The sequence below is a fragment of the Panthera leo genome, chromosome C1, assembly GCF_018350215.1.
Source record: "Panthera leo isolate Ple1 chromosome C1, P.leo_Ple1_pat1.1, whole genome shotgun sequence".
In the NCBI taxonomy this organism is placed as follows: Eukaryota; Metazoa; Chordata; class Mammalia; order Carnivora; family Felidae; genus Panthera; species Panthera leo.
This window is the reverse complement of record NC_056686.1, coordinates 78,310,699-78,331,042: the sequence shown is the minus strand read 5'-3', so window position 1 is coordinate 78,331,042 and position 20,344 is coordinate 78,310,699. Positions and strand designations below refer to the sequence as shown.

At 38.0% G+C, this 20,344-nt stretch overlaps 2 protein-coding genes and 2 non-coding genes across 6 annotated transcripts in view; 1 reads left to right on the top strand and 3 right to left on the bottom strand.

The window, feature by feature from the left end:
* The window catches only part of DIPK1A (divergent protein kinase domain 1A), a 106,797-nt gene extending 99,989 nt beyond the window's left edge, over nucleotides 1-6,808 (top strand). For all 3 annotated transcript variants that reach the window (XM_042952850.1, XM_042952851.1, XM_042952852.1), the window contains exons 4-5: nucleotides 3,207-3,383; nucleotides 4,609-6,808. In XM_042952850.1, the coding sequence (XP_042808784.1) occupies nucleotides 3,207-3,383; nucleotides 4,609-5,421 (990 nt within the window). In that variant the 3' untranslated portion in view covers nucleotides 5,422-6,808. The remainder of the gene's footprint in view (nucleotides 1-3,206; nucleotides 3,384-4,608) is intronic.
* A 51-nt stretch (nucleotides 6,809-6,859) lies between these two features.
* RPL5 (ribosomal protein L5) lies at nucleotides 6,860-16,092 on the bottom strand (the record flags this gene model as incomplete). Its single annotated transcript, XM_042948622.1, has 8 exons — nucleotides 6,860-7,030; nucleotides 7,460-7,548; nucleotides 10,186-10,363; nucleotides 11,444-11,646; nucleotides 13,469-13,603; nucleotides 14,743-14,858; nucleotides 14,943-15,012; nucleotides 15,991-16,092. Coding segments are annotated over 8 exons (993 nt in total), but the record flags the coding sequence as incomplete, so codon positions are not given.
* LOC122229038 lies at nucleotides 7,238-7,374 on the bottom strand. The gene has a single exon (XR_006206900.1). It is a non-coding gene; the product is annotated as a small nucleolar RNA SNORA66 (small nucleolar RNA).
* LOC122229029 lies at nucleotides 10,434-10,529 on the bottom strand. Its single transcript, XR_006206893.1, has one exon. It is a non-coding gene; the product is annotated as a small nucleolar RNA SNORD21 (small nucleolar RNA).
* Nucleotides 16,093-20,344: the final 4,252 nt, after the last annotated feature.

The window sequence follows — 20,344 nt, the reverse complement described above, 5'->3', positions numbered from 1 at the left end:
AACTACAACATAATAAAATCCATATATGAAAAATCCACAGCTAATTTCATACTTGATGGTGAAAGTCTGAAAGCTTTTCCTTTAAATTCAGGAACAAGGCAAGAATGCCCACTGTTGCCACCTGTATTCAAAACAGTACTGGAAGTTCTAGCCAAACAGACAAGAGAAATTTTAAAAGGCATCCAAATTAGAAAGGAAAAAGTAAAATTATTTATGTATGCAGATGACATGATCTTTTATATAAAAAATCTTGTTTTGGTAGAAAAACCTTTTATATAGAAAAAAATTGTTAAGCTAATAAATTAATTCAGCAAAGTAGCAGGAAGCAAAGTCAACACATAAAAACCAGTTGTATTTCTATACACTAACAATGAACAATCCACAAAGGAAATTAAGAAAACCATTTACAATAGCATCAAAAAGAATAAAGTACCTAGGAATTAACATAACCAAGGAGGTAAAGGACTTGTACAATGATAACTTCAAAGCATTGTTGAAAGAATTAAAGACATAAACAAATGGAAACATATCCCATGTTCATGAATTGAAAGACTTAGTATTGTTAATCTCTTTCAAAATCCTGATGACATTTTTTGCAGAAATAGAAAAACCCACCCCAAAATTAAAAAGGAATCTCAAATAACCCCAAATAGCAAAACAGTCTTGAAAAAGAACTACAGAGCTGGAGGATTCATATTTCCTGATTTCAAAACTTACTATATAAAGGGGTGCCTGGGCGGCTCAGTCGGTTAAGCGTCCAGCTTTGGCTCAGGTCAAGATCTCACAGTCCCTGAGTTCGAGCCCTGCATCATGCTCTCTGCTGTCAGCACAGAGCCTGATTCAGATCCTCTCTCTGTGTCCCTTCCCCACTCACTTGCTGTCAAAAATTAAAAAATAAACAAACATTAAAAAAATACTACACAGCTACAGTAATCAAAACAATGTTTACTGGAATAAAGATAGACATATAGATCAATAGAGTAGAGAGCCTAGAAATAAGCACCCACATATCTGATCAAGTAATTTTTGACAAGAGTGCTATGACCATTCAATAGAGAAAGGAGTCTTTTCAACAAATGGTGCTGGGAAAACTGGATATCCACATGCAAAAGAATGAAGTTGGACCCTTACCTAATGCCATATGCAAAAATTAAGTCAAAACATATTAAAGACTAAAATGTAAGAACTGAAACCATAAAACTCTTAGAAAAAATATAGGGCAGGGGCACCTGGGTGGCTCAGTCTGTTAAGTGTCCGACTCTTGATTTTACCTCAGGTCATGATCTCATAATTTGTGAGTTCGGCCCTGTGTCAGGCTCTGCACTCACAGCACAGAGCCGGCTTGGGATTCTCTCTCCCTGTCTCTCTGCCCTTCCCCCTGCCCTGTCTCAAAAATGAATAAATAAACATTAAAAAAATTTTTTAAATATAGGGCAAAAGCTTCATGACATTGGATTTGGCAATGATTCCTTGGCTCTGACACCAAAGGCACAGGCAACAAAAGAAAAAGAGACAAATTGTACTTCAGAAAAATTTAAAATTTTGTGCATCAAAGGGCGCCTGGGTGGCTCAGTTGGTTAAGCATCCGACTTTGGCTCAGGTCATGATCTCATGGTTTGTGAGTTTGAGCCCTGCATCAGGGTCTGTGCTGAGCCTGGAGCCTGCTTCAGATTCTGTGTCTCCCTCTCTCTCTGCCCTTCCCCCACTCATGCTTTGTCTCTCTCTGTCTCTCAAAAATAAATAAATGTTTAAAAAAATTTTGTTTTGGGGCGCCTGGGTGGCTCAGTCGGTTAAGCGTCCGACTTCGGCTCAGGTCACGATCTCACGGTATGTGAGTTCGAGCCCCGCGTCGGGCTCTGTGCTGACTGCTCAGAGCCTGGAGCCTGTTTCAGATTCTGTGTCTCCCTCTCTCTCTGACCCTCCCCCGTTCATGCTCTGTCTCTCTCTGTCTCAAAAATAAATAAACGTTAAAAAAAAAATTTTTTTTGTTTTAATTTTGTGCATCAAAAGAATATCAATAGAGTAAAAAGCAAATCCACAGAATGAGAGAAAACATTTGCAAGTCATGTATCTGATAAGACGTTAATATCCAGAATATATAGAGAACTTCTAAAACTCAACAACAAAACAACCATATTTAAAAATGTACGAAGGACTTGAATAGGCATTTCTTAAAAAAAAAAAAAAAAAAAAAAAAAAAAAGATACACAAATGGCCAATAAGTACATGAAAAGATGCTCAGCATCACTTGATCTTAGGGAAATGCAAATCAAAATCACAATGAGATACCACTTCACACCCATTAGGATGGCTACTATCCAAAAAATGGAAATTGACAAGGGTTGGTAAGGATGGAGAGAAATTGGGAACCCTTGTGCACTATTGGTGGGAATGTGATATGGCACAGCCATTGCAAAAAGCAATATAGCAATTCCTCAAAATATTAAACATAGAATGATTTTATGATCCAGCAATTTCACTTCTGGGTATATACCTTAACAAATTGAAAGCAGAGTCTTTATAAAAGATATCTGTACAACAATGTTCATATCAGCATTATTCACAGTAGCTACAATGAGGAAGCACTCAAGTGTCTATCAGCAGGTGAACAGAAATGCAAAATGTGGTATATACATATGGGTTATTAGCTTTAAAAAGGAAGAAATTCTGATACATGCTAATACATGGATGAATCTTGAGGACATTATGCTAAGTGAAATAAGCCAGTCACAAAAAGACAAGTTTTGTATTGTTCCATTTATAGGAGATACTTAGATTAGTTAAAACTGTAAAGACAGAAAATAGAATGGTGATGTCAGAGGCTGGGGTGGGTGAGGAGGGGGAGCAGGGAGTTATTATTTAATGAGTATAGAGTTTAACTTTTATGAGATGAAGAGTTCTGCAGATGGATGGTGGTGATGGCTGCACAACATTGTGAATGTAATACCAAAGTGGTTAAGATTGTAAATTTTATGTTTTTAATATTTTGCCACAATTTAAAAACTGGAAAAAATAAAATTCATCATGGTCAAAAATATATGTATTTAAGCACGCATAGCTTTTATAACCTAAAAAAGTTATGGACAAAAGCTCAATCCTAATGTTTTGTTACTTTGTGTGTTTTTATAAGAAGAGGACACTAAAAATACAGTGGTAAAATTTTCTACTTAGCCTAAAGAATAATTTGTCATTCTTTTTTCATATAGATGTATTTAGGGATTTGGGGTAATCTACCAGGTGTTGTGAAATGTCAAATGGAACAAGCACTTCATCTTGATTTTGGGACTGAATTGGAACCAAGGAAAGAAATAGTGCTATTTGATAAGCCAACTAGGGGAACAACTGTACAGAAATTCAAAGAAATGGTCTACAGTCTCTTTAAAGTAAGTATATCCATTCACATGTTGTTAGTGTGAGGCAGTATATTCTTCTGGAAGAGTTGGTAAGACCTCATCCTAAGCCACAAAAATGTTGGTATTCTTTAACCTATATCAAGGTCTCCATCTTGAGGAAATAATTCAAACAAAATGTGTGGAAGATGTTTATATTAACATTATTTATGATAGCTAAAAATATCCAGATATGAAAGGGGAATTCATTAAATTGATGAGCTGCTCTATAGTTTGACACTGTAACTGGTATACATTATTAAAGATGGGGGAGGGGATAAAATTAGTATACATACCCTGATTGCAAATTATTTCTCAAAGATTTAAAGAAATATTCATACAAAGATTAAATATATTAAAAGATAAAAATAGTTACAATTTTGGAAAGAATCTCTTTTTATTGCTGTCATATTTTCACTCAAAATCTTTTTTTTCTGGGGTTACTGGTTGACTTAGTTAAACATTCGACTAGTGGTTTTGGCTCAGGTCACGATCTTGCAGTTCATGGGTTCTAGCCCCACATCGGGCTCTACGCTGAGAGTGTGGAGCCTGCTTGGGATTCTCTCCCCCTGCCTCTGCCCCTCCCCTACTCACACTTCCTTTCTTTTCTTTGAACAATTTACATTTTCAGACTATTTATCCCAAGAATCTTCATGGGGAAATACTTTTTTTTTTTTTAATTTTTATTTAATAAACACCCAACATGGGACTTGAACTCACAACCCCAAGATCAAGAGCTGCACACCCCTCCAACTGAGCCAGCCGGGAGCCCCAATACTTTTTAACCTTCATCATTGGAATGATATAACTTGAACAAAATAGTTCTATTAATGTATTTAACTACAAAATAGGAGAAAATAATTTTCCATTGACCCACATTATAACTTTGGATATGAGCACATTACACTGCAATTTTGCAAGTCAATGTATAAATAAGACAAAACTAATACTTAGTGTCTTGGATAACTGTATTTATCTATAGGGCCCAAGGGGCTAATGGAAGCTAGGGTGGCCATTTCTTAAAAAAATATATACTTAATGAAGTGGGTTTTACTATAATTATATAAAACATACTTATTCACTTAGTAAGCATTATATTTGGAGATGTATTAAGTTCCTTTATGGAGATTCAGTAATAAGATCATTACTTAGCATAGTAATCCTGTAAAGTTAGTATGTATATTATATGTGAGGTATTTTTCATTCCTTATACACATAGGCAAAGTTGGGTGACCAAGGAAACCTCTCTGAACTGGTTAATCTCATCTTGACGGTGGCTGATGGAGACAAAGATGGCCAGGTTTCCTTGGGAGAAGCAAAGTCAGCATGGGCACTTCTTCAACTAAATGAATTTCTTCTCATGGTGATACTTCAAGATAAAGAACATACCCCCAAATTAATGGGATTCTGTGGTGATCTCTATGTGATGGAAAGTGTTGAATATACCTCTCTTTATGGAATAAGCCTTCCATGGGTCATTGAACTTTTTATTCCATCTGGGTTCAGAAGAAGCATGGATCAGTTGTTCACACCATCATGGCCTAGAAAGGCTAAAATAGCCATAGGACTTCTGGAATTTGTGGAAGATGTTTTCCACGGCCCGTATGGAAACTTCCTCATGTGTGATATTAGTGCCAAAAACCTAGGATATAACGATAAGTATGATTTGAAAATGGTGGACATGAGAAAAATCGTGCCAGAGACAAACCTGAAAGAACTTATAAAGGATCGCCACTGTGAGTCTGATTTGGACTGTGTTTATGGCACGGATTGTCGAACTACCTGTGATCAGAGTACAATGAAGTGTACTTCAGAAGTGATACAACCAAACTTGGCAAAAGCCTGTCAGTTACTCAAAGACTACCTACTGCGTGGTGCTCCAACTGAAATTCGTGAAGAATTGGAAAAGCAACTTTATTCTTGTATTGCTCTCAAAGTCACAGCAAATCAAATGGAAATGGAACATTCTTTGATACTAAATAACCTAAAAACGTTACTGTGGAAGAAAATTTCCTACACAAATGACTCTTAGTTCATTTGGACATCGTGACCATCATAGGAAACTTAACAATTCTAAGGAAAAATTTTGAGCATTAAAAAAATGGCTTCTGACTCAAATCCTTTCCAGTTATACGAAACCCCTTTTCCCTGGTTTTAAGAAGCCACCATCTTAAGATACATATTGATTGCTTGAAGGAATGGCAGGAGGTATAGGATGAACTGATCCAAAGATTAATTCCTGCATTAGAAGCCCTGGTACCTTTCTTCCCAGTACATTCACTGTGTTAACGATTTTGACTAATGACCTAAAATAATGCTGTGAAAAGCCTCATCCCATAAACAGAGTATTTCGTAGATTTTACTTAAGCCAAAATACCATTGCTGGAAACATTGCAATGAAGCTGCTGTTTAAAAATATATATATATATACGTACACTTACTGAAGTCTTAGCATGGTAAAGTTTGCACATTAACAAGAAATTAAGACTGCAAAGCAGGTAGTTACTCCTTTATAAACAGATGTTGGGTTAATAGCATGGTTTGTTGTATTTATAGACCTAAAAACATTTGTTACATGGCTTCAGAATGTTGAGTGGCTCTTATTAGCTTAAAAATAAAAATCCATCAGAAAGTGTTCTACTTGGCAATATGTAATTGCCAAGTTTAGAGGCTGAAACTGGATGAGCTTTCATCATCCTTGATTTGATGGGTCCTTTATAGTGTCAATGAGCAGTCCTTCAAAACTGACTTAAGGCCATCAACTCAATCCAAATCCACAAGTCTGAATTTGAGCTATGGGGAAGTGGGACATTAAGAGGCAGACTCTGAAATCATGGGACTTTTTAATAACAATTTTCCATTTTGAACAGTATTTCCTGTTGGCCAAAGGGCTATTTCTTAAGAGGCATGTAAATTTATTTTTCCATGTGAACTTGATATGCAAGTTAATATTTGTTCATGTTATTTTCATGTTTATTAAGATCTGGCATGTACCTTTCAACATCTCTTTTGAAGGAACCTCTTTTGAAGGAAGACCCAGTATTTTTTGCTCCAAGGTTTCACCTGATTAAAGTGAAATGTTATGTGAACTTCACTGGACAGCCTTCTCTCAAAAATTAAAGCCATTGATGAGCACGTTTTGCTTACTTTAAAATGGTGTAGTTTGAAGGTACCTTTTCTTCCCACTAACCATCTGGTTACAATAAATGAATGGAAGAAATATTTCCTAGTGGATGGTTGGTCTGTTGCTTGCCAGACTTTTTAACGGAGAGCTGTATATCATACAATTAGAGGGACAACGCCTGTCACGGAAACAGAAGCCCAAGAAGCAGGTGTGAACTTTGAGTCAATATGTAAAGTTATACTTGTTTCTTGAAGCAAACAAAAACAAAAACAACCCATCAACTCCTCTGCTTTTATATTTGACGTTATTTCTTGTAGTTTCATTAACAAGAGGTTAACACAGAAACTGCTGCTTGGTGAATAAGTTTATTATTGTCTTTATCTGAAAAATCTTCATAGAAAATTGTGGTTTGGTTTATTAGCTCTCAGCAGCCCGCTCCTGAGCTCTAAGGAAGCTTGCCTTCTTCTGAGCTACCCGGTCTTTCTTCTGGGCAAGAGACATTTTGGGACGGTTCCACCTACAAAACAGAGTAAAATTAAGAGACAAATGTGATTTTTAAAAACCATAGCTAGAGGATAAAAAATAAATATTTAACTTTGAAAAGGACAAGACTGCAACCAGGTCAAACAATCCAAATTCCAATATACCTACTTATGATCATAAGCTAACTTCCCCACACCCATTATTAAAGAGATGCATTAAAAATGCAGTTAACTGGTAGTTATACTGTACTGGGATAGAAGGGGTCAGCTCAGTAAGTAGCTTCTGAGGCTAATACATTTCTATCACCATAATTACTTTAGCAAACCTGGTTCCCCTCACTTCTGCAACATCATGCAGAGTTAGTGATCGAGTTTGCACAACTTCAGTAAGAGTCTGAGTAACACAAAACAAGGCAAGGAACTCCTCCCAACCTCTCTTAAAAAGACAACAGGAGGATGCATACCTCTTCTTTTTGACTTCTTTCTTAGGCTTCTTCTCATAGACTGGATTCTCTCGAATAGCAGCATGAGCTTTCTTATACATCTCCTCCATCTGAAAGAAAGCAAAGCAAACAGTATTTGGTTTCATTTCACATGCCCTACAACAGTCAGGTAACACTGCATTCTACTACTGGCTCTATTTCGTCCTTCTAAACCAGACTGTCAAAAGCAACTAAACTAGGTCAATGCTGGTATCTCCTATTTCTACATGTAACCCACCTTTTCTTTAAAATACTCTGACCTCCCTCCCCTACTTGCGCATTTTCAAAATAAACTTAAAAAAAAAAAAAATAACAGAGGGCGCCTGGGTGGCTCAGTCAGTTAGATGTCTGACTCTTTAATCTCAGCTCAGGTCATGATCTCTAAAACCCTGCATCAGGCTCTGTGCTGACACTGTGGAGCCTGCTTGGAATTCTTGCTTTCTGCCACCCCCCCCTTCCCATGCTCTCTCAAAATAAATACATTTTAAAAAATAAAATACTGTCTGACCTAAATTCTTTTTGAGAGCACGCACATGACACTTAACCAACTGAGCCACCCAGGTGCCCCTGACCTAAATTCTTTTATTCAAGTGAGAATACATGCCAAAACCAAGTATTTAAGATGTTAAGATGAAGAGTATATGGGGCCAACAAGCAATTGCTAAATTCATTTGTGTTCTCCCACATTCCCCCGATTTGTATTTTCCTTCAGTACCTGATTAGATCTTTCAATGCTATACCCAGAACTGCATACCAGGGACCTCTTCTATCTATTACTATTAGGAATCACTAGTATTTGGCAACAGTATTAGGCCTCTGTGGAAACAGAGGTTTGAATTTCCCTAGAAAACGCTGAGACACTATCCAATTAGATCTTAATGAGAATTTTGTTCTAAAATTCATCAAACAACAATGCTGTATCTCTGAACTGTTTCAATCACCACCTCCAAATAAATGACGATGGGTTCTATGGAAGACCAAGTCATGAAGCAGCTATAAAATGCCTGAATGTTCATTATCACAATATAGTAACAAGTAGAGCTCCCTAAAGAATGAGTCACAGTAATCCAAGTCTCTAAAATTACTCATTCAATATGGAGAAAATATCACTACATGCATTTATTTGTATAAAACTTAGCAAAAGACGGGGGGGGGGGGGGCGCCTGGGTGGCTCAGTCGGTTAAGCAGCCGACTTCCGCTCAGGTCATGATCTTGCGGTCCGTGAGTTCGAGCCCCACGTCGGGCTCTGTGCTGACAGCTCAGAGCCTGGAGCCTCTTTCAGATTCTGTGTCTCCCTCTCTCTGACCCTCCCCCGTTCATGCTCTGTCTCTGTCTCAAAAATAAATAAACATTTAAAAAAAAAAAAGAAACTTAGCAAAAGAAAATAATGCCAACACTTTCACTGCATGAGATCTCAACTCCCTAAATCCCTCCTCAAAGTTTCTCTTTTATTTTAGGCACTTTATGACAGCTCCCCACTGTATTTAACAAATCTATTCGATGACTTCAAGTGCAGTCATTTAATAAATCTAAGCAACTTGGTCCATTCGTTCCAGGAGAAACCAAGAGAAAATACAACCACGTACATAATGAGTTTAGGTAAAAACCACTTCCTCCCTAGGGCAAGTCAAATGTCTGCAGAGGATTTCAGCAGCCATGCAGAAAAACAGGCTTCCAGAGATCAAATTAATGAGCTAGCTGGGAAAAGTACATTAGCCTAAGAGTGGTCCGGCTGAAGTACACCACATATATTAGAAAGCATTAAGAAATAGATATCTGAAAGGAGCTTAGGAATTTGGAAAGTTTTGAGCAAGTGTGACATTACCAGAGTAAGAAATGGCTTAGGAAGAAAAATTATGCAGGCCAAGTAGAATCATCACAAGTAAAAGACCTATTAACCACAGCAAATGAGGACAATGTCAATAGTAACATAAAAGCATAAATTTCTGAAAATTATCATGTACTTGAATTACCAACATAAATACTAACCTTTTCTTAGCTCCAAAACTCAAGCTATGTTTATTCAGCCCTAGACTGTGTACTAAGCATACAAATGACAGTGATCTTCAATTACAACTCTACTTAAAAGATTTTCATAACCAAAACTGTGTCAAAATGGAAACTGTTCACTAACAGAAAAGGACATTTGATATAACCTCCAATTTATATACAACTCCATAAGCTATATAATAGTTTTGTAATAATCAGTGTCATTTTTGTGTTCTGTGCCTATTATCTTCCATTACTACAATGGATTAACAGAGAGCCTTGGAGGTAAAACTTTAGGGCTCATAAATTCTTTTTTTAACGCTTATTTATTTTTGAGACACAGCGACAGAGCATGAGTGGAGGAGGGGCAGAGAGGGAGACACAGAATACAAAGCAGGCTCCAGGCTCTGAGCTCGACGCAGGGCTCAAACTCACGAACAAGATCATGACCTGACCTGAAGGACACTTAGCTGACTGAGCCACCCAGGCACCTCTACCTTGTCTGACTTTTAACTTACCCTTACCCACTATTCCAATTTTCATGTCATCCCATTTTAAGGTAAGGACAGCTCATTTGAGTCCATCTATACCTATTAACATACTCATATTCAACTTGTAGATGTTAACTGGAAATAAAACTACTAATGTACCCACCAAAACCAAGTAGTAAAGCGCTCTATAAACTAACCAATACAGGAATTTTTAGTTAAAATTTTTACCATGTCTGGAGTAACGTTGTTCTTTATGTATTGAGAGAACTGTTTTTTGTAAGCATCTTCATCTTCTTCCATTAGGTAACGCATATAATCTGCAACATTTTGACCCATGATGTGCTTCCGATGTACTTCTGCATTGAATTCCTTGCTTTCTGAATCATAACCAGGGAATCGTTTGGTACTAAAACAAAGTTTTTCATTTTAGTATGTAATGATTGAAATCAGTTCACTAGCAGGAATTCACTTCAGTAGCTGCCATCAGTCCCGTCTTGAAACAATTAATTGCATCATATGCAACCAAAGGACCAACTACTGACTGCTCAGTTAGTGGGATATCATCATTCAGCAGCTGATCTCTGAATTCCCAGATAGAAGAGAAAATCATGCCACAAACACCTTTAAGTCACAAAATGAATCAATTTTCTACCACTATCAAGTTAGTTTTCCGTATTAGTATAGGAAATGGTTTCAAAACTGTTCCCCCCCAAACCCTAGAATTTCTCAGTGGTGCCTCAGAGTACATGGGGATAAGTGATTTGTTCAAGACCACATCTAATAGGTGCTTTGCAAGAGATCTGCATGTCCCACCATTATAAAAGTTCCAGTTAGGTTACATTTCATAGGCTAACCTCTCCAACGCCAAAACCTATAGCCAGATAAAATTTTGGTTAAGTCACCCAACTACTTAAATAACCTTACGAGGCTAATAATAAATCATGTCTTAAAGATGCATCTATTCAACAATAACAAAAATCATTAACTTAAACCAAAGGAACTACCAAATTAAAATCACCTACTTAGCCTCTAATGATCTACAATCTTATTTCCAGTGGAAAGTTTGGGAATTTATCTTAAGCCTTTTCTCAAAATCTTTTCCTGGAGTTGACAGTTTCCCATAACTGAATAAAGCAATTTTCATTCTGAATGAAAAGAAAATGCACTGGGAGGGGAGTGAACTTGAATTCCTCATTTCTAACCAAAACTAAGCCACAACACAAAAGCTAGTGGTTTCAACCCTGGCTTTTCTGCTACTGGCTCTAAAACCTTGAACGAATCATTTACCTCTGAACCTCAGTCTCATTTATGAAATACGTTACAATTCCTTCCTGCCCTGCCAGGTTCCTTTTGCATAGTATTAAGCATATAGCAGGTACACAATGATAGCTTCCTATTATTTTAATTGATTCAGTAATCTCCAGAGTCCAACCAGTTAGAAATGGAAATACTGGAGTCTAAACAATGAAGATTTGAATACTATTACCTGTGAGGAATAGACAAGCCTCCATCCACAGCTCCCTTGAGGGCCCCAAAAACTTTATTTCCAGTAGTAGTTCTGGCAAGACCTGCATCCAAATAGCAGGTGAAGGCACCAGGTTGACCATCAATGCTTTCCACATTGTATTCATCTCCAGTCACTTCTACTTGGCCTTCATAGATCTTATCCATGCCAAACCTATTGAGAAGCTATTAACAAAAAGCCAGTCTAAATATATTTAAACAATTCTAACATCCAATCACAACATTAATGACCTGACGAGAAGAAAAAATTTCCTTCCAATTCACTTATCCCTTTGTACCAACTTACTTTTAAATATTAAGATGCTACAAAAAGAAACTTCAGACCTTCGAATTTATAACAATTTTGTCTTGTAGCTTCTGTACCTTTGCTACATGTCCATACTTGATTTATGTAGCCATCAATTAAGATGTAACCATGCTGTATGTATCTACTCAAGGGAGATATTCTCCACATTTCTTCAGTCTTATTTGGCTACAATAAAATTCAACTATTTATGTTATCACACATGTAGTTTTGATTAATTTAATTAAAATCTTAGGAGGAGGATCCTGGGCAGAAGAGAACATCTGGAGAGCTCTACTCTCCAAAGACATTACATCAATAAGGGTGACTCCTCTGCTAGTACATCTAACTAGAACTTCACCACAAGCAGTGTGAGTTTGTACCACATTGTTCTCATATATAAGTACGATGCTTCCCACTCCTACTCAAGCATATTTATAACCAATGAAAATGTGGGTCCTTGGGGCGCCTGGGTGGCTCAGTCGGTTAGGAGTCCAACTTCGGCTCAGGTCACGATCTCGCGGTCCGTGAGTTCGAGCCCCGCGTCGCGCTCTGTACTGACTGCTCAGAGCCTGGAGCCTGTTTCACATTCTGTGTCTCCCTCTCTCTCTGACCCTCCCCCGTTCATGCTCTGTCTCTGTCTCAAAAATAAATAAACCTTGGGGCGCCTGGGTGGCGCAGTCGGTTAAGCCTCCGACTTCAGCCAGGTCACGATCTCGCGGTCCGTGAGTTCGAGCCCCGCGTCGGGCTCTGGGCTGATGGCTCAGAGCCTGGAGCCTGTTTCCGATTCTGTGTCTCCCTCTCTCTCTGCCCCTCCCCCTTTCATGCTCTGTCTCTCTCTGTCCCAAAAATAAAAATAAAAAACATTGAAAAAAAAATTTAAAAAAAAAATAAATAAATAAAAAAAAATAAATAAATAAACCTTAACCAAAAAAAAAAAAAAAAAAAAGTGGGTCCTTAACAATGACGCATGCTTAACATTTCCAATGCAAAACAAGATCGGTAACAGAAAACAAAAGGCAAAAAAAATCACATTTGCATCTACTTTCCACGTATTATAGGAAATGATGCCACCCAAAGGCAAAAATGATTAAAAAAACTGAATCCCATACCCATGCCTGCTCACCCTCCCCAAATTTAAAACATTGTTTCTCAAAATTAACATGTGTATAACCTGGACATCCTATTATAGATTCCAGGAGTGAGGAGTGCAGCCTGCATTTTAAATGTGCACTGATGGTCAGAAAATCTATACCTCTGAATAAAGGTCTGCAACATCCAACAAGGCAATAATTAACCTACAGATGGCTATTTAAAATTGTTTAAATTCAGTGCTTGCTTCAGCAGCACATATACTAAAATTGTTTGAATTCAGTTCCTCAACAGCACCAGCCACATTTCATGTGCTCAACATCCACATGTGGCTAGTGGCTATCATTCTTTGGTTTATACTCTAGTGATCTAGATCCACCCCACACGGTAAAAAAAACAAAACCTATCTCCCCAGAGTACTAGAAAACTGTGTAGTCTCAAACTTTGTATTTATAAAATTGTCTTCCCTGATGATGACCTTGTAAGCAACAGCACAACAACAGGCACTTCCCAGAAGCCACAGCTGAGAGTATCTTATTCATGTGTGAACATCTACCTGGCAGACAACTCTTAACAATGAGTTGTAAAACATCAAAGTTATCTTCTACATACCCTGCGGGCCAGCAGCAGGCCAGTACAATATGCTGCAGCATAATTTGTCAGGCCAACCTTCACACCATACTTTGGGAGTTCATGAGCATACGCTGCACAAACTATCATGTCTCCTTCTATACGGGCATAAGCAATCTGTAAGAGAAAAAACCAGATTAGTAATCTGTATTTTCAATTGTTTGATTACTTGTCCTAGGTGCCTTCTTTTTCAAAGGACTTAAAAAAAAAAGAAAAAGCCGGACACAAATTACAACACTTAGAACCTGTCTTTGTTAACCTTACCAATGGGAGTTTATGGTTTGGTCAACTATAGCAGATAGGTTTTCTGTAAATGTTTGTCATAATATCACAAATTGAACTAAAAGTACCACACATACATTGAACATCAAAATGCCTTTGGAATAAAACTGTTGTTCTTTCCAAATACTGAAAAGACTTAGCTGCATTAGTCAATGGATTAAAGAGGCATCATGAAAAAGCCAAAAAAGGAATCTATCATTATTTCAAACATCTTTTGAACTAAGCATAGCTAGGTCCAACAATGCTTCTAATACCTAATGTTTAGTTATCTGAACTTAGGGATGAAGGAACTGTCAGTTTGCCCAGAAAACAGAGGTGTGCCTGCAAAAGCTCAGCAAATCATTAACTGTGAAAAATTTTCCCTAAATGTAAAAGCCCAGAAAACTAGCTTCTAGGAGCAAACTACCATTTTCTGGATGTCTTTTATGGGAAAGACACCTTCATACAGATTTATCAAAGCCTATTTCAAGCAATGAGCAGAAATAAAAACAATCTTAAAAGCCTAATTTAACCTCCACAACTATCTCTTCAACAAGCAGTGGTATTGTGGCATATAAGGCCATACAGCACAAGTCAGGATTTAGTCCGTTAACAAATTCTATTACTCTCTTGGAACTGGAAAATGCAAGAACATACTTGGCCTCAAATTTATCCTCCTACCCCTACAAGAATAGTATATACCCTAGATTTCTCCAATCCTCTCCCCCACCATTAGAAAATGGGATTAAACTAGTTTGGTCAGGATTGTCAAACATGGCCAATTTTTCAGTTGAGTATTTTAATGTACCAATCCCTCCCGTGCTCCAACTTCAGGCCTACTAAAAGAAAAACACTACTCAATGTTTTTAAAATGCCAGGCACTAGAGAGCCTCTAATCCATACATGTGTTTTGCCCCCCAAGTACAACTTCTCCAGCATTCAGTTAAAGAGGGTGAGGTTTACCATCTGTTGCTTGAGTTCTGAATACACCTTACCTGACAAATGATATCTCTGTTGGTTACGCGAACTATCATCCTGTATTTAGGTGTGTTGTACTTATTTTTATCCTGAATTACCAAGCGTTTCCGGGCATAGTAATCAGTTTTACCCTCTGGGGGGGAAAAAATAGCAATTTAAGAAAGTCTGTTCCACTGCAGAATCTTCTAATATTGTGAACATGAGTAACTGACCATACCTCGTCTTCTTCTAAATTTCACTTGGTATCTCTTGAAGTAAGCCTTATTCTTGACAACTTTAACAAACCCCTTTAAGAATAAAAGAACATTATTAAAACTTTGATAAATGGCTTACGATATTTTTGATATCTGCGCTAACTCTGTAACAAAACAACACTTCAAGAGTGAATCCACACAACTGTCACTTTTGTAGAGTCCAGTTTCTCAAACCAGAGGGTCAAGACTCACTTTTTCTACCTCCCATCAATCACTTTTCCAAAGCATTGCTCTAGACAGCAATCTTGCCTAACGTCAGTTTGTTCCAAACACCATACGTCTCATTTTGAGAACCTAACCTCGTATTTCCTGCACTGTCCACGCACGTTTTCCAAAAGCCTCAATTACTTGCCACAAAACTCATCTGGTCAAGGGCATACTTAGCAATTACTCCCGATTAAAAGAGCACTATCCCCCTCGAACCAAAGCAACGCCCCATCCCCCAAATCATTAAAAACTAGTGCCAGCAACAGTCTAGAGACAGAGGCAGGAGGCACCTACCAACTAAAGGAGCTTTCTTTCGGGGCTCAGAAAAGCCACAGCCTCCAGGCTGACTGTTAAGTTTAAAAGCCACCTCTGGAAGACCCACCGACCCAAGACTCTCCCGAAAAAACCACGGAGCAGTCAGGGCTGGATGAGTCCGAGGAGCCGCAGCCCATCTCCACTCAGGCATCCCCAGCTACTCACGGGACCGACTGCATGCAATCTTCCCCACCTGCTGGTGCCCCTTCGGACAAGCCGGCACTATCCCCGCAGCCTGTCTACGAAAATCATCCCCCTCCTCAATCCGCCGCCCCGGCTCCTGATTTTCTTCGTCAACCCCTCCCCCAAGCTTGCGCGCCGGGCGGCAGCCATTAAGGCCACGCTGGGAGCGGCAGCCCTACCTCAGCAGAGCCCACTATCGAACGCCATCCAACCCCAGCGCCGCGCGAAACGGATCCTAGGCTGGCGTTTGAGCAAGGACAGGGAACCCCCCTGCATCCGTAGCCCCGATTCCAGATATCCACTCACCATCCTGCGGAACAGAGACCGGCGTCCGCGGCTCGCCACAGACCAGCAGGCCCAGCAGCGCTCCGCGGGGGGAAAAGGCCTCAGTCCGTGCGCAGGCGCAGTATGTAGCACTGATGATCACGCGAGCGACGTATGGAAGAGAGAGCGCGCCGGCCCTAGGCGTGCGGAGTACTGCCCCCATCTGGCGGGAGGACCGATGCTGGACTTCGCCGGTCAGTAACAAACCTTCAAAGCCACCGAGTCCCCAAACTCCTGGCTGGAAATCCGGTTGGGATAGGCGGTAAGTAGCAGGGAGGATTATAGAAGTTGTCAGTTTCATATGCTAAGAAGTTGTTTCGTAACGAACATATATGACTTTGTAAATAGGAAAAAAAGTTTAAAATTAAATAGAATATATTTGCTGTGGAGCTCGTTTGCACCCTCCAGGACTCTACCTCCTGAACCTGGACTACTCATCCGGGTCCAGGTCATACAGGATCTCTTCAGGAAGCCTTGTCCCAGTACTTCAAACCTGAGTGAGGAAGGAGCCTCTCTTCTGCCTTCCCACAGCACCTTCAAATCTGCTTCAGCCTACCCTCCCCTGTAAACACCCTGAGGGTGGGCCCTGAAGTCCCAGTTCACCCTTGAATTGCCTAGCACAATGCTGGCATTCAGTAAGTGCTTGGTGTTTGTTAAATGGTAAAAGAACTACTTACTGCACCCCTTTACCTCCATCATCTTTCTTGATCCCTGACAGCTTCATTCTTTTTCCCTCCATCACTCTGAGCTAGTCAGCTTAATTTTTCTCTGTAAGTACTTTTTTTTTCATTCTCTCAAAACTAATTGAAATTAAGGAATAAGCTGTTCCCTTTCCGTGTTCTACACACGCAGACTGAGGAGAACCGATCAACAAGCACCAACCAAACAAAAAAGTGCCTCAAGAGAAAGTACTCCCTTACCTAATAGCATTTCAAAGGTGGTCGTTGGGCTATTGCACGAGAATCATTTGAGTACTGGTTAAAATGCAGATATCTGAATATCCCACCTTTCCTGAATCAAACTTGCTGGTTTGGTCCCAGGAATCTCAATTTTTAATTTGGCCTCAATCTCAATCAATGCAGGAGGTCTCAGGAAAGCAGAAAACAAATCTTATTTTGTCCAGTAATGGAATTTACTGATGCTACCAGGAAAAGAAAGCGAATTACTTACCAGCACAGCTGCTTAAAATATTCCCATCTTCAGAATGAGTGTTAACTCTATACCCCCATCATTCAAAATTTAAACTTACTCTTGGGAAGTGAATGTACATATAATTAATCTAGCAGGAAAAAAATCGGTGTGCAAACTGCTCAATATCAGAGCAGGGAGGTTCTGTCAAACAGAATGACAAGGTTAAGTGGCTCCAAAAAACTGCCACTGGACTAAACTAAAATTATGATACTAATTTCCTCTGGTTTCATTTGTAACTTCTTATATAACAGGAAAAATGTACATCGAGTCCACTCTGGCCAATGTCAACAGAGCTTTCAAGGAGAAATGTTAAAACATTTCATGGACAAGTGTGGTTCAATCTTTGCCAAGTGGCTTCTGGAAGTATAAGGAAAGAAGTATATAACTTATATTTATAGAAAATAAAGATCTTCATTTTGGTGTTTCATTAATTTATTAGCCTCTGAAAGGTGCCACATGTCTTTTTCAGGCTCTGCTTACTCTGGAGGGTGGAAGGATCAGAAGGGAAATCTACCTGGAAATAGGCCCACCCCTAATTTTACATGTTTTAGGGCAAGAGTATGTATGAAGGCCCACATATCATGCAGCTGAATATTTAGAAGTTATGAAGCAACCTAACACATTGTTGAATTAAACATTGTTTTATCCTCCTTGTACTTCTTCTTATGTTATTAGTCTTCATAACAACAAAATTAAAAATATATGCCCCTATTGCCTTTGGCTGCAGCTGGGGGTCTATAGCAAGTGTTGGCTGGCTCAGCCAGTGCAGATGGTGATACCAGGAGCCAGGGGAACTTGTTTAGCACCCTTGCCTAACATAATCTTGTTCAAGTGGTAAAAGTTAAAATTCACCAGCAATGGACCAGTCAACGTTTTGTGCCTCCTGATATGATGCATTGAGAAGAACACAGAAGTTACTTGCTACCAAATTTATGTAATTTAATCTAATTACATAATTTAACTATTCTGATATGTGATGAACTGCAAACAAACTCAAACTGAGGGACATTCTACAAAGTAAGTGGTCTGTATTCCTCAGAAATTACAAAATCGTGATGGCTAAGGCCAGACTGAAAGAGACCAAAGTGATTTAACAGCTGAATGAAGTATGTGATCCTGGAACACATCCTGGATGAAAAAGAAGATGAAAAGGAAGACTTTAATTTCTTTTGTACAAAGGACATTCTCAGAACAATCAATGAAATTTGAATGGAGTCTGTGGATTAGATGGATTAGATGGTAGTAATAGATCAATGTTAACTTGATAGGTACACCATGGTTATCTATAGGTGTTCTTGATTTTTAGGAAATATACTCTGAACTATTTTGAAGTAATGGGCATTATGTTTGCAACTGACACTCAGTGTATGGCTCAGGATAAAACCACATGTGTGTGGATACACATACACATATATGTTTGTAAAGAGGAAAAACAATAAAGCAAATATGTTAAAATGTTAACAATGGGGAATCTGGGAAAAAGACATATGGAAATTCTTTGTACTATTCTTACAAACAATTTGTGATTGTGAATTTATTTCAAAATAAAAACTAAAACAACAATTCTTGCTGGAGTGGGAAATACTTTTTATGATTTGAAATGAGAGTGAACTCAATTTTATGCTATATGTCAAACATATATTACAAATAGAAACTCAGCAATTTTATTTATTGTAGTGATGGTTTCACACCAAAATACGAAAAGATTTCTATGATGTTACCCATATATTATGATTTTGAGATAACTACTTACTGCCCTAATCAGCTGGTTCTGTACTGTTACCAACTTTAATAATTATAATCAAAAACATCTTAAGTTATTTCAAAATGTTTTTTTCTTTGCAATTGACTTTTGCTTTATTTGAACTTATACACTGAAGGATAGCAAATAGTATGAACTACCTTATGGTTGGATACCCTTAATTGATATTAATCCATTAGAAACATTTTAAACATTCTAAATCTATACTTTTATGTAGGAAAAACTAATTATCCTCCCTCAATAAAAGAATAAACTTTCTTTTTAAAATATAAATCTGTGGTTTTTATGGAACTGAAAGTCAGTAAAATATCAAAGGCAACCAAACATAATTATGATCACCACCATAATTATGTCTGGGTGTTCTGTTGATAAGCTATTGATGTTTGAATGACTGATAAGATAAAGACATACAAAATTAATGAATTTATTGCATAAAAGTTCTGTTTCATATCTTCATTTCAGCAAAATTTCTATGTTGTTATCACTAAGATACCACACCATTTGTGTTCTACAGATAGTAATGCCAACTTGGACAGTCTTTCTTGGGTCATTGATGTGCTTATGTAATTTTTGTTAATTTCAACTAGGAGAAATTTTGTTATGCTGAAGCAAGAGAAACTGGAATTTTAAATAAAATTTATAAAACAATACACTATTTAGATTTGGAAATGAACCATGATCTTTACATATCACATTCTAACAATGTAATGATGTCATATAAGATAAATTATTATCTTCAATAGAATACAATAGAAACTATTACTAGATTTAAAAAATTGTTTAGTGTTTATTTTAAAAGAGAAAAAAGTGTGTGTGCATGTGCACACATGCAAGCAAGTGGGAGAGGGGGAGAAAGAGAGAGAGAGAGAGAGAGAGAGAGAGAGAATCCCAAGCAGGCTCTATGCTGTCAGTGCAGAGCCCAATGCAAGGCTCCATCCCTTGAACTGTGAGATCATGACCTGAGCTGATATCAAGAGTTGGATGCTTAACTAACTGAGCCACCCAGGTGCGCCTAGATATTTTGGTATTGTCATATAACTCACTTTTATTGTGATTTTTACTGTCTCTTACAGTAGTATCCATATCCACACACATTTTGTTATTCTTCTAATATTTCAATACTATGGTATGATAAAGAACAACAAAAATATTATGTTGCTCAATTTGCTCAAATGTTTTTACAATCAAACTATACATTGGTCTATCAAGGTCAGAAAATAATCTCCATAGAAATTAGTTTCAGGTATTTGTACATGTATTTTCTTCTTCACAGCCATGGAAACTTTTTTGTTTTCTTGTTCTAATTTCTTTATATTTAATTAGAATGTCACATTTATTGAATATTTCTCATGCAGTTATATTTAAATTAGAAAAAAATTATCT